The sequence below is a fragment of the Chiloscyllium punctatum genome, chromosome 49, assembly GCF_047496795.1.
Source record: "Chiloscyllium punctatum isolate Juve2018m chromosome 49, sChiPun1.3, whole genome shotgun sequence".
Taxonomy (NCBI): Eukaryota; Metazoa; Chordata; class Chondrichthyes; order Orectolobiformes; family Hemiscylliidae; genus Chiloscyllium; species Chiloscyllium punctatum.
In genome coordinates, this window is record NC_092787.1 from 58,843,115 (window position 1) to 58,855,774 (window position 12,660).

Below are 12,660 nucleotides of genomic sequence, written 5' to 3' on the forward strand. Positions count from 1 at the left end.
TTTTACCTCCATGTTCTGCAAGTTTTTTATTGTACATTTTATGGATTTGCATTGGTTTTATATGCTTCATTAAAGAAACATAGTGCATATTATTGCAGCTTTCGTGACTTGAGTGTCCCAAAGTGCTTCAGAGTCAATGAAATCCTTTTCAAATGTAAGCACTGATATAATGTAGAAAACATGATAGCCAATCTACACATAGCTAAACTCCAGAAATAGTAATCTGACAATGACCAGATGATCTTTCAAAAATAGTGTCATGGAATGATTTATGTCTAAATGGCAGGGAGACAGGACCTTACTTTAAGGGTTTCGTGCCCAGTAGTGTTACTCCCTCTCTTACTGGAAAGCATATTTTGTTCTCTGTCCTGGGACTTGAGCCAACAACATTCTGACTCAGAAGGGAGTGTACTATTGAGCCATGGTTAACACCTGGGCACACCCCACTCCTTTATTTTCTCTTCTGAGAAGTCAGTGGCACTTCACCATTTGCAAATATTGTTCTGTAGTTGCAATATTATCTTATGCCTTGTGGGATATTCCATTCAATATCAATTCCACCCGGATACTAATTGTCCGGCCCATAAACCATTGTAGGGAAAAAGACTTGTATTTTCAATGGCTAAATAAAGTTAAACAATTGGCGGACGAGAAAGTGTCTGATTTCACCTCAAGTTATTTATGCATGGTATAGGCATTGCAATTTGTGCACAGAGGGAAAAGGCATTAAGCAAACTAATTTTAGTAATTGAAATTTTACCATTGAATATGCTCGATGCTTAAAATTTTCTATGCAACATCAATGTAGTTCTTAACCATACTCATTCCTGTACAGTCATTTCCAGTGTGACTCCTGCTTTGACTTTTGTGGTCTGGTTATATTTGTAAATGGACAGATTTGAGAAGGTTACACTATTTTCCTGAGAAAGCCAGAAATGTAATAGAATTGAAGAGAAGAAATGAAGGCAATATGGTGACATTAAATTCACTAATTGTGGAAAAGATAGACAAAAAGTGTAATTTCATAACTTGCAGCTGACTTAATGGAAATAACAATTTCATTTAATGACGTGCAGGTAATTCATTATTATCAAGTATGTTTGCTTTATCATGCAGTACTGAATTGGTAGAATATATAAAATTAACTTCATAATGTGTTAGTAATTCAAACAAATTCTGTGTTAATTCAATTAGGTGGCTAGCTATAACTCACCACACCCCAGCTGCAAACGTATCCAATTAGGATAGCCATAAAACTAAGAGAATGTTTCAAGTCAATGCACTTGCATTTACATAGCATCTTCAATGAAAAGGTCAAACAACATTTAACATTGAGCAACGTATGGCAGAGATAAAACTAAAGACTAAAAACTTGTCAAAGATTTGGGTTTGAAGGAGTGTCTCAAAGGAGGGTATGATGTGGAGGTGCCAGTACTGTACTGGGGTGAACAGGGTCAAAAATCACATGACACCTGGTTTTAGTCCAACAGGTTTTTATTTCAAATAACTTTGACTTAAAGGAGGATGATAGTTAGAGAGAAAAACGTGCCATCTCAGGCTTTGATAGCTGAAAGCAAACAGTCAATGGTAGAGCAATTAGCTGATGTAGAACAAGTCAACGTTGATGGAATAGGGACCTCTAAAGGTTTTTGGCTGCATATCAATCACTAGCCTATCTACTGGGTTACTAATGGATTCCATTCTTGAGAACATCTGTAAGTTGATTCATATGCAGTTCAGAACACAATATAGCACAATACAAAATAGCTATTCTTAAGTACAAGCAACTATTTGCAGATCAGATCTTAAATAAATATTAATTCACGCCTGTATGGGATCTTGTTTGTCAGTTGGATATTCCCAAGTCAGCGACTGCCTGAACTATGAAAATTTATTTTTAAGTGTTAATTGGAGTGTTTCTCTTAATTAGACCCAATTGTATACAGTAATCACAATTCTGCTTTTAGCCAGTAATTCCTTTGTGTCTTGTTTTGAACTTGGCACCGAAAATTCATTGTGTCATTGACTAAACCTTTCCTTTTTACTTGAAGGAATGGTGCTGACAGTGGTGATTGTTCTCCTTATGACAGTTTTATATGAAATGCTAAAAGTGGAAACAGTGAAACTGGACAAGAAAATATTGGATCTGGTGGCAGCACCACCTAACCCTCAAGATGAAACAGCAGAGACGTTACCTATAAATCCAAACTCTCAGAAAACCTCCTGTAAAAGGTGATTGGTTATTCTTTGATCTATTTCTTTATTATTATTAGTTCTGTTCGCATTTTAGATGCAAGCGGACACCCATGGTAATTTCTACCTTTCATCTTGTGAGGTGATTCATGTTCTTTCTCTCGGTTTAATTGTAATGACAGACTCTTTGTTGTGAAATCATTTTTCACATGGTAAATACATGAACAAAATTAAACTCAGGAATGCTAGGAACAATATGACACCCAACAAGCTCAATACTTCTGTATAGAATCGCAGAAAATTGGCACCCCAGGAGGCCATTTGGCCCATCGTACTCAAGTTGGCTGAAAGAGTTCTCCACACTAATCGCACTTTTCAGTTTTTAGGCTGTTCAGCTCTTGGGTGAGCATTGAAAGTACTAAAACTGAAGTAGTTTTAATACATGATGAGAGCTTCTAGTTCTATTAAAAACTCTCCCTACCCTTGATCTGAAAAATTATCCTTTCTAATCCCGTCTAATCCTTCTGCCAACTATTCTAAATCTCTCCCCCTTATCATTGAGCTCTTTGCTAACTGAAATAGTTCCTTTTGATACACTGGAATCAAGCAGCTCCATTTTAAAAATGTCAGTTAAATCTTCCTTCAGTTTATTCTGTTACAAATAAATGAGCCCTAGACTATCCAATCTTGCCTTCAAGATGACATTTTCCATTTCTAGCAACATTCTTGAAAATCTTTGTACCCGCTGCAGTGAAGAGATGATTCTTGTAATGTAGTTACCTGAACCGAACAATCACCTTGCTGTGGCAAAGCAAGTGTTTTATTCTGTTCGAGGATAAGCTGTATGCTCTTATATTCTATGGGTTAGATAGTAAAGGAAAGTATCCAATAGGTCTTCTTAACCACCTTAAATATCTGTCCTGATACCTTCAGGAAACTGTGGCTATGCACTTCAAGGTGTCTGTTACTCAGCACTTGTCAGTGCATCATTGCATAGCCCTAGACAGATTTACCCTTCCCTAAATGCATTACACCTCAGTTTGGAGATTGAATTCCATTTGCCACCCATTTCCCCACTAGACCATTCATTTGATTTCTTCCTGAACTCATATTTCTCACCCTACACAAATAATTTTTATGTCATCTGCAAACTTAATTGGGTCCCCAACCCCATTTAAATCTACATCATTGACACAGATCAAGCATCAAGCATCTTAGTGAAGGGCCCTGTGGAACTCAATTGGAAATAGCCTTCTAACTACAAAAGACTCATTGACCATTACCTTGTCCTTCCTGCTACTAGAATCAACTTTGGTTCCAGCTGGTGGCTTTTTTGAGGAATACCATGAAGTTTTCTGATTGGTTTGTGTTATGGGACTTTGTTAAAAGCCTTACTAAAATCCATCTAGAATAAATCAAATGCACTTCACTCCTTGACACAATGTCTATATAACATCCTCACCTGTTATATCATCACTCACTTTGACTTGTCCAGAAAACACAAGCAATGGGCTCCTGAAAAGGCTGCTTTATAAACGTCTTCATTATCACATTCAACAATTTCACACGACTTCCTCTTCTTACACTAGTCTTTTGAAAGTCAGTTGAGTAAAACATATGCTGGGTACATAACAGAGGAGCACTGGTTTCAAAAGACTTGCCAGGTCTACCCCAATTAGCTTCATGATACAGTGGCCAGTACACAGTTTAAGTAGGGACTGCAAATCTGCTGTTATAGAGGATCATGTGGCACGGTAGAAATGTTTCAAGCTCCATCTGCCATGGAGCCGTGGCAAATCATGTCAGGGCAGGTTACTTAAGAACCTATATTTCCATCTTACAATTGTATTTATGTAGCACCTGTCAAATAGTCAACATGCTAAGGTGTCTCACAGGACTATTAGAAATTATTCTCAAATATGTTTTTTTTAAGAGAGCACATTAAAAAGGCAGTTTTGCCTCTGGAATCAACTATTGCAAAGCAGTTAGTATCAGCTTTTAATTTTCCACTGTCCAAAACTCTGCACTGCACATCCTAACTGTGACAAGGTTCCTTCGCCGTTCTATCCTCTCTGACTACATCGACTCCTGGTTAAGCAATGCAGTGATTTTAAAACTCTTGCCTGGTTTATAATTTCCTCTGACCTAAATCCTTCCTATTGCAGTAACTTCCTCCATCTCTGTCAAATGACATGATATCTTTGATTGTGGCCCTTAAACACATTCCCCCATTGGCAGCCAAAGTATTGAGTTCCAAAGCTCTGGCAGTCCTTCCTTAACCTTTTTCTTTCGTTTCTGTCTACCATAGTTTTTCTTCTATTAAAAAAAATCCTCACAACAACCCAGCTACTTATTCATACTTCTGGTCATCCTTTCTAATAACTATAAAACTTCATGTACTAGTAATAAATTTCCATTGCATTTAAAGGTGTTGTATAAATACAAGTTGTTCTTGTTGTGAGACAGCAAATGACAACCAGATGGGTTTAGGATGAGAAAGGAAGACTTGCATTATTAGTGGATTTGATAACCTCAGAATGTGCAAAAACATGTTGCCTTCTGCAATATGGTTGATATTTTAATACAGGACATGCAACAATTTATGCACAGCAAATTCCTCACAAACTGCATTATAGAATTCATCAAATCATCTCATATAGTGATTGAGGGATAAATATTAATTAGGACACTGGAGATAACTCAACATGAATATTATCAGTAGAAGGATAAAAATTGAGCATGTAAGAGGCATGATTTAAAAGAGCAAAATGCTTGAGTGAGTGGGAAAGAGCAAGGGAAGGAGAAAAGACAAAAAAAAAATCAAGTAGAGGTGTTGTTGGACCAGGAGCCAATGACTGTCAGTGAACATAGTGAACGGGCTGGGGTATGGGTTGGGGGGTTACTGGAACTTAGTGAGAGCTAGGTGATCAAGAATGTTTTTTGATGAGGTCATATCTATAGAGATGTGGATGGTTGGGCAAGAGAGAAAAATAAACTTATCCTTGAATGATGACAATATCTTGATAACCCAAGGTCACCAATATATAAAAGAAAACAAGCAAATATTCTTTCACCTCTTGTGGGTGATTAGTACTGTTGTCTCACATCCTCAGGTACCACATTCTCCCAAGGTCTGTATGGGTTTCTGCTAGATGCACTGGTTTCCACAGTCCAAGGATTTACAGAGTAGGTGGATTGGCAAGGCTAAATTGCATGGTATACAGGGATGTGTAAGGTAGGTGCATTAGCCATGGGAAATGCAGGGTTAACAAAGATATAGTGCAAGGGTCTGGGTCTGAGTGGGATGCTGTTCACAGGGTTGGTGGAGACTTGCTGGGTCAAATGGCCTGTTTTGCACTGGAGGAATTCTATGATTCTACCTATGCTTATCCTACATCATTGCACAAGTTCCACAACTTGATTGAACTCCTTTCTTTCTTTCAATATTGTCAGTGTCCTGCACAGAGACTTTTCCATTGGGTTTTCAAATTTAAAAGTATCAGGAGCTATGGTTGGATTCAAAACATAAGCATGTTTCTGATCTAACTCAGGAACTACTGTGTTGTCAATATTTTGCAATGCAAAGAGTGTGATTTTCAATAAAGTTTCACAAAAATCTGTCACTATTTTATCTGAGCTTCTTTGTCGGGCAGCTAGCACAACTTACCAATATATAGTCATATTATTAAAGTTAAAACAACCATAAGAACAATTCAACTTTATCAGAGACAAAGGGAACAGTTTATTTCCTGGCTCAGTAGAAATAAAAACATACATACCAGTTTAAACTCAGCATGTGGGATTTAGAGTAGAGGAGAAACATACTTAGTAATTAAATGGAGACGTGATTCAATTATGAAATTAAGCAAATAGAAAAAACTTTGGAAGTAAGTCTCTGGGTCTGCCCAAAAATGACATCAAACAATTAAAGAATGCCCTAACTGCATAACAAGTTTGGGCATTTTGCTGTTAAGTAATGTGGCTTTCCACAGCTTGTATAATAAGACCTTTAACTTTAGGTTTCAGTATGTTTATTCAGGTTATGTTTATGCAACAGTTTTTCACCTACATCACGATTTTCTGTTGCTCACCTCCTCAAAGCATTGGTCCTCACTATAATGAGATTCTGTAGATGGTTGGCATCCTTCGGTACCTCAATCAAGATACTACTTTTCGTGCATCATAAGATACAAGAGTAACAATGCTGGAAAAATGAGCTCTCATGGGCTGAAATTGTTTTTACTTCATTCCTCACTTCCCTTATGGTTGTCAATGCCCCTATATTTCAGATGGCAAGGATCCGTTGGTTACTGAACAAGGCGCACATCATAACTGAGCTTAATGTGCATTCAACAATTGTCCACACAGATGCATGACCAGCAGCTATCACTAGACAGAGATCAGAGGAATGAACCCTGACAGGAAAACAAGGAACTTGGCATGATCCCCACTGGATTGAAACTTACAAATCTAGCCTTTCCCTCCCTTGAGCCTACTCTTCCATTCAAGATGATCATGGCTAATCTAATTGTGACCTCACTTTCATCTTCAGGCTTACTCCTGATACTCACTAATACCAATGGCAAAAGTGAGGACTGCAGATGCTGGAAATCAGAGTCTAGATTAGAGTAGTGCTGGAAAAACACAGCAGGTCAGGCAGCATCCAAGGAGCAGGAAAATCGATGTTTCAGGCAAAAGCCCTTCATCAGGACTGAAGGGCTTTTGCTCAAAACGTCAATTTTCTTGCTCCTCGGATGCTGCCTGACTGGCTATGCTTTTCCAGCGCCACTCTAATCTAGTCACTAATACCAATGTTAGTCAAATCTATTTACCTGTAGTATTATAATATTGAATCACCTAAACTCCACCAATATTAGAGTTCCAAAATCTCTCAACAATCAGAAAACATTGCTTTTCATTTCCTGCTTAAATGAGAGACCTATTTATAAACTGTGTTCTAGTCTCTTTCACTAGGAGAAGCATCCTTTCAGCATCCCCACTGATGTGTGCCTTGGTACAGCGTGTGATGAATCAACATTTAACAAGAATGGGGCCAGTCCCCGAAACATTGCCCTCTGCGCTCAAACAGCCAGTAGATATGTTACACAAACAAAAGGTCCCCCATGTTGTAGAAAGTGAAATGGCGAATGTAATCATGATTTTAGAATTTCTTTAGTAGAAGAACTCCTCTCTACAATTTTGAACTGCTTGTTATTCAATATTCAGGTAGGTCTGATTGGCATCATTGTGTCTCTGATAGTATCTGTTGTCAAAATGTATGTTTCAAACCCTGAATGTTGTCAACTGGTGATGCTGATGGATTGTGACTTGAATCTCTGTCGTGAGGCCATGCTGATTAAGTGGGAACGGCAACACAGTTGTTTTGTTTCCTATCCAACTGTCGCAGGTAATTCTCCTCAATCCATGGTACTGTATCATTTTACCATCACAAAACCCTGGTGAAATCAATTGGCTATTTCTAATGCATAGACTTTTCATGACTATTGTGTATAATTGCCTAAAAAAAATTTGATTTCACCTTTTGATCATCAATATTTGAAACAGAAGGATATTTAAGTCAGATGCACAATCCTAGCCACATCAGACTGAACTCTTGCCACCTTCATGTTTATATGCAATTAGGAAGCAACAAGATTCAAATCAATGAACAGACGTAGCCTAGAAAATTGGTGCCAAGTAGTATTTAAATGCAATACAGCATGAGAATTGGAAAGAGCTTATTACTACTAGTAGTGCCTTTAAAAAACATGCAAAAATATTAACATAACTCTACCTTAATTGTTATTGAATATTGCAGGTGGATATGGGTTCATGTACTCCAGTCTGTTTTGCACATTATCCAGGTTGTCCTCAGCTACTTTTTGATGCTTTGTGCCATGTCCTACAATGTATGGGTCTTCCTAAGTGTAATCGCTGGAGCTGGAATTGGGTATTTTGTGGCATACCCATTGATCAAGACTTGTTAATTAGCAATGGTGTACTCCTGCAACTCTTGTTTCAGAACAGAAACAGCCACATTGCGGAGAAGATCTGTGAGAAACAGATGGACTGGATCTTCATCTTCAATAGCCTTCAGAAAAAACTTGTCTTCTTCATACCACAATTTTACATAGAATCCATATAAAAGCCTTCCAGGGATGATTGTTCTGCATACTTACATCTTTCTGCAATTTTTAATACTGTTTTCTATTTAATGCATTGGGTGACTGTCCAAAAAGGTGTTAATACAGATGCTCTACTGAATACAAATACACTTTATTAAACCAAACATCAAAAAAAATTTAACTTGCACCAATCAAAAATATTGACTTTTTATAACTTGCTGTTAAAATGTGCTGCTAATTATAAATTTGGTCAAAAGTGGTAGAAAACTGTGAATATCTCGACCAAATGACCTGAAACGACATTTGTATTATAAAATAATAATGACTGAAAAAGTCAGTGAAGCACCATCAATTTGATCAAAGCTACTTGAAACAGATTGAACACAAAGTTTCTTGCCTGAAGATTATTAATGTATGTGGAAATATTTGAGCTTCAGTACAGTTCCACACATTTGTTCATGGTGTTAGATCATTGCAGCTGCGGTTTTTTAAAATTCATTTGTGGAGTGAGGGTGTCACTGTCCGGGCCACACCATAAAAGACACGCGTCAATGTGTCCTGATGAGTTTTTCTGACAGTTGACAATAGATTTAAGGGTATAAGGAGACTCTTAATTCCAGAGTTTTAAAAAATTATTGAAGTCACATTCCATGCATGATGCAGCGTGGTAGCTCAGTGATTAGCATTTCTGCCTCATCGTGCCAGGGACCTGGGTTCAATTCCACCCTCTGGTCACTGTCTGTGTGGAGTTTGCATGTTCCCCTGTAGGTTTCCTCTGGGTGCTCTGGTTTCCTCCCACAGTCCAAAGCTGTTCAGTTTAGGTGGATTAACCTTGGGAAATGCAGGGTTTACAGGGATCGGATAGGGAAGTGGTTCGGGGTGGGATGCTGTTTGGAAAGTCAGTATGGACTCAATGGACTGAATGGACTGCTTCTACACTCTTAAGTATTCAATGATTTCACCATGGATGATTAAAACATAGGTCCCCAGAATATTACCTGGCTCTCTGGATCAACAGCACAGTGATAATGGCATAATGCTATTGCATCTCCTGTGAAGTGGTTTATTTGTTTGCATGTGTGTAGATAAGGACAAAACACATCTTTCCATTGCAAACTCTTCTTCTCCTAAATTCATGGTGACACATCCCTTAGACCTATATATCAACACAGACAGGTAAGCAACAAGAATTCACAGACCTGGAATTGCATATATTGTACTTTTAAACACAAGGATTATTTTATTAAGATTCATAATAAAATAAAGCTCATGCTGGAATTTAACTATAGCTAAACCAAATCAAAAATTCCTGAATGTGTTGAGTAATCATTTGAGTTCTCAAACATAAATGATATTAAATGGTCTTGTAGTTATGAGCATTGTAATTTAGCAAACAGATGAGCAAAGATTAAAGTCTAAACACTAGTGATGTCCACATTGTTAAAATATTACATTCAGAATCAAAAATGAATATCGTTCTTTTAAATTCTGCATCTGAAAAATCAGCTGAACATGAAGAACCTCTTCTTCAAAATATATTAACTCAGCCATTCTTTCCTCTCCCTCTAATTTCACTTATTAATCTCTTAATGGGATAACCGTGTTACCAGGGCGAATCAGGGTGAATTCCAAATGAGCTAGAGATTTAAGTCAGTGGGTAATTCTAACAAAATATTTCCACTGTTTCTGCAGAATTAATCTTCTCTAATAGTTTAACCTACTCAATTATTGCAGTCTGCTTAATCTTCCATTTGCTGTTATCCAAGAACATTCTTAACTAGAGTTAGGATAGTACCAAATTGTGAGAAGCATATGACGCATTTTGCTTTCACCACATCTTAAAAGATGCAAACAATTTACGCAAAGTTTACAATACATTAAGCTATGACTTCAAATTCTTGTTGCACTTAGAATGATAAAGTTGCCCAAATATATGCATAATTTTAACACTTTTAAGCATTAGAATTCCTGACTAAGGTTTCTAGACATAACAGGATTAGCTCATTGTGTAATTTGTCCGTCAGTGAGAACATGGTTGAACATTTGACAAACTTCGTAAGATTCCTTTATCTCATATGCCTTAAATACTTTTAGTTAATGAGCAATTAAAACAAAAAAAATCACAGAGCAAAATTAATAAAATTTAACATTACATCTGTGGACAAGACTTTCATGGTTCTAACATTGTGTGCATGTGTGGACGTGTTTACCAACTTCACTTCAAAAATGTCGTTTCTAATGTTTAGGCTATGTTCTCTAACCCTAGACTGCACAACCAAAGGGCTCTTCTGGGGCAGTATCCCTGCTTCTGGGCTAGAAGACATGGCTTCAGGTCCCACCTGCTTTAGAGATATGTCATAGCACATGTGTCAAGCAGGAATATTTTCAGTACAATGTGTTTTCATTTGAAAGAGAAAATTTTGGAAAATGCTGCATTGTTTTCATTGTGGTGAGATAATTTACACTAAATGAAACTCAGTAGTGCTTGCATTTGTAAATAGCAATGGAAAAAGATCAACATTTTTTCATGGATAGTGTACTTTTCATTGTTTTGTGACATTGTATTGAAAAGAAATGTTGCATTAGAAGAAAGGAAATGGTATTATTTAAAAATGCATAAATTCAATGTTTAAAAAGGTAGGTGGAAGCAGCACAAATCCTTTTGCTAACAGTCTTGCCAAAAAAAACTGTATTTTGAAAGATGTAACGATGAACCATTTGTTCCTATGCAAGTGTGGTGGGAACTAGGCTTGATCAAGTAGGGCTTCAACTGCCATAGTCATTTACAGAAAAACTACATATAAATGTATTTGGCTTTTCAAGGTCAAGTTTAAATGCATCAATCTTAATATAAATTATCAGTAAACACATCAGAGTCTTTTTAAAAAAAGAAACCCAGTGCCTTAGTGCTTTTTCTGAAGCTAGTAATTAAAAATTGGCTCCATTCTGCAAGATAAAGCTCGTGATTAATCTTTATTTAACCAGTGTACCTAGATCAAGGACAAAACATTGGGTCGCAGTTTGCGCAATTGTATTGTATGTATTTTACCCACTGTGCCATGAAATCATGAATGTCAAATTAAGTGGAATATTGCTACCTTAAACAAATACAACTATTTTACCAAAGAACCATCATGCAGCTACCTTTTTATGTAGAATAAAGGTTCAGAACTACAGGCAGTCGAGTACTCAAATGGTTACATATGGAATAATTGTCCCAAGTGCAAAGATGACTGTTATAGTGGCTACCTACACATGCTAACAGGCCAGAAGCAGGACAAAATATTGTACAGGTCTTCTGGTATAATACGCGTTTCGTTAATTCGAATTGGCTATAACACTATTGATGAATTAGAGTCATAGAGATGTACAGCATGGAAACAGACCCTTCGGTCCAACCCGTCCATGCCGACCAGATACCCCAACCCAATCTCGTCCCACCTGCCAGCACCCGGCCCATATCCCTCCAAACCCTTCCTATTCATATACCCATCCAAATGCCTTTCGAAATGTTGCAATTGTACCAGGCTCCACCCCATCCTCTGGCAGCTCATTTCACACACGTACCACCCTAAGTTGCCCCTTAGGTCTCTTTTATATCTTTCCCATCTCACCCTAAATCTATGCCCTTTAGTTCTGGACTGCCCCCACCCCAGGGAAAAGATTTTGTCAATTTATCCTATCCATATCCTTCATAATTTTGTGAACCTTTATAAGGTCACCCCTGAACCTCCGACGCTCTGCTACTCCCTCATCAGGTGGTTGTGGAGTATCAGGTCGTAGGACACAGACTTTATAGCACGAGCTTACAATGTGATGTAACTGAAATTATGTATCGAAAAAGACATGGATTGTTTGTAAAGTCTCTCATCTTTTCAAATGAACATGTTGGTCTCAGTTCTTTCATATGAAAATCGCAGAACTTTTTTAAAGTTACATTCTCAAGTGAACTTTAACAATTGGTGTCATGTAGGCCCAGATAATGCATTTAAGCTCTGAGGTGCCCGTGTGAGACTGACTGTGCCACAATGGTCAGACTGATTCTAATCTGAAAAACGCATTTACAGAATCTTACATGAATACATGCAGTTTTTGAGCAATAAAAAAATGTAATTCTGCAAGTACAAATTCACCCCACAAACTTGTGTGTGCATGCCTGTGGGTGTGTGTATGGGTTTGGGTTATGAGTGCCTGTGTATGTATGGGAGTGTTGTGTATGTGGGCGAGTTTGAGTGTAAAGGGTATGAGTCTGTGAGAGGGTGCGTGAGTGTGTTGGGAGTGTGTGTGTGTGAGAGCGTATGAGAGAGAGTCTAATTAGGTAAGTGTGTGTGTGTGTGTGTGT

At 37.6% G+C, this 12,660-nt stretch overlaps 1 protein-coding gene across 1 annotated transcript in view; it reads left to right on the plus strand.

The window, feature by feature from the left end:
- The window catches only part of slc31a2 (solute carrier family 31 member 2), a 28,235-nt gene extending 16,120 nt beyond the window's left edge, over positions 1-12,115 (plus strand). Inside the window, exons 3-4 of the mRNA XM_072565548.1 lie at positions 2,052-2,232; positions 8,012-12,115. Coding sequence (XP_072421649.1) covers positions 2,052-2,232; positions 8,012-8,180 — 350 coding nt within the window. The 3' untranslated portion in view covers positions 8,181-12,115. The remainder of the gene's footprint in view (positions 1-2,051; positions 2,233-8,011) is intronic.
- Positions 12,116-12,660: the final 545 nt, after the last annotated feature.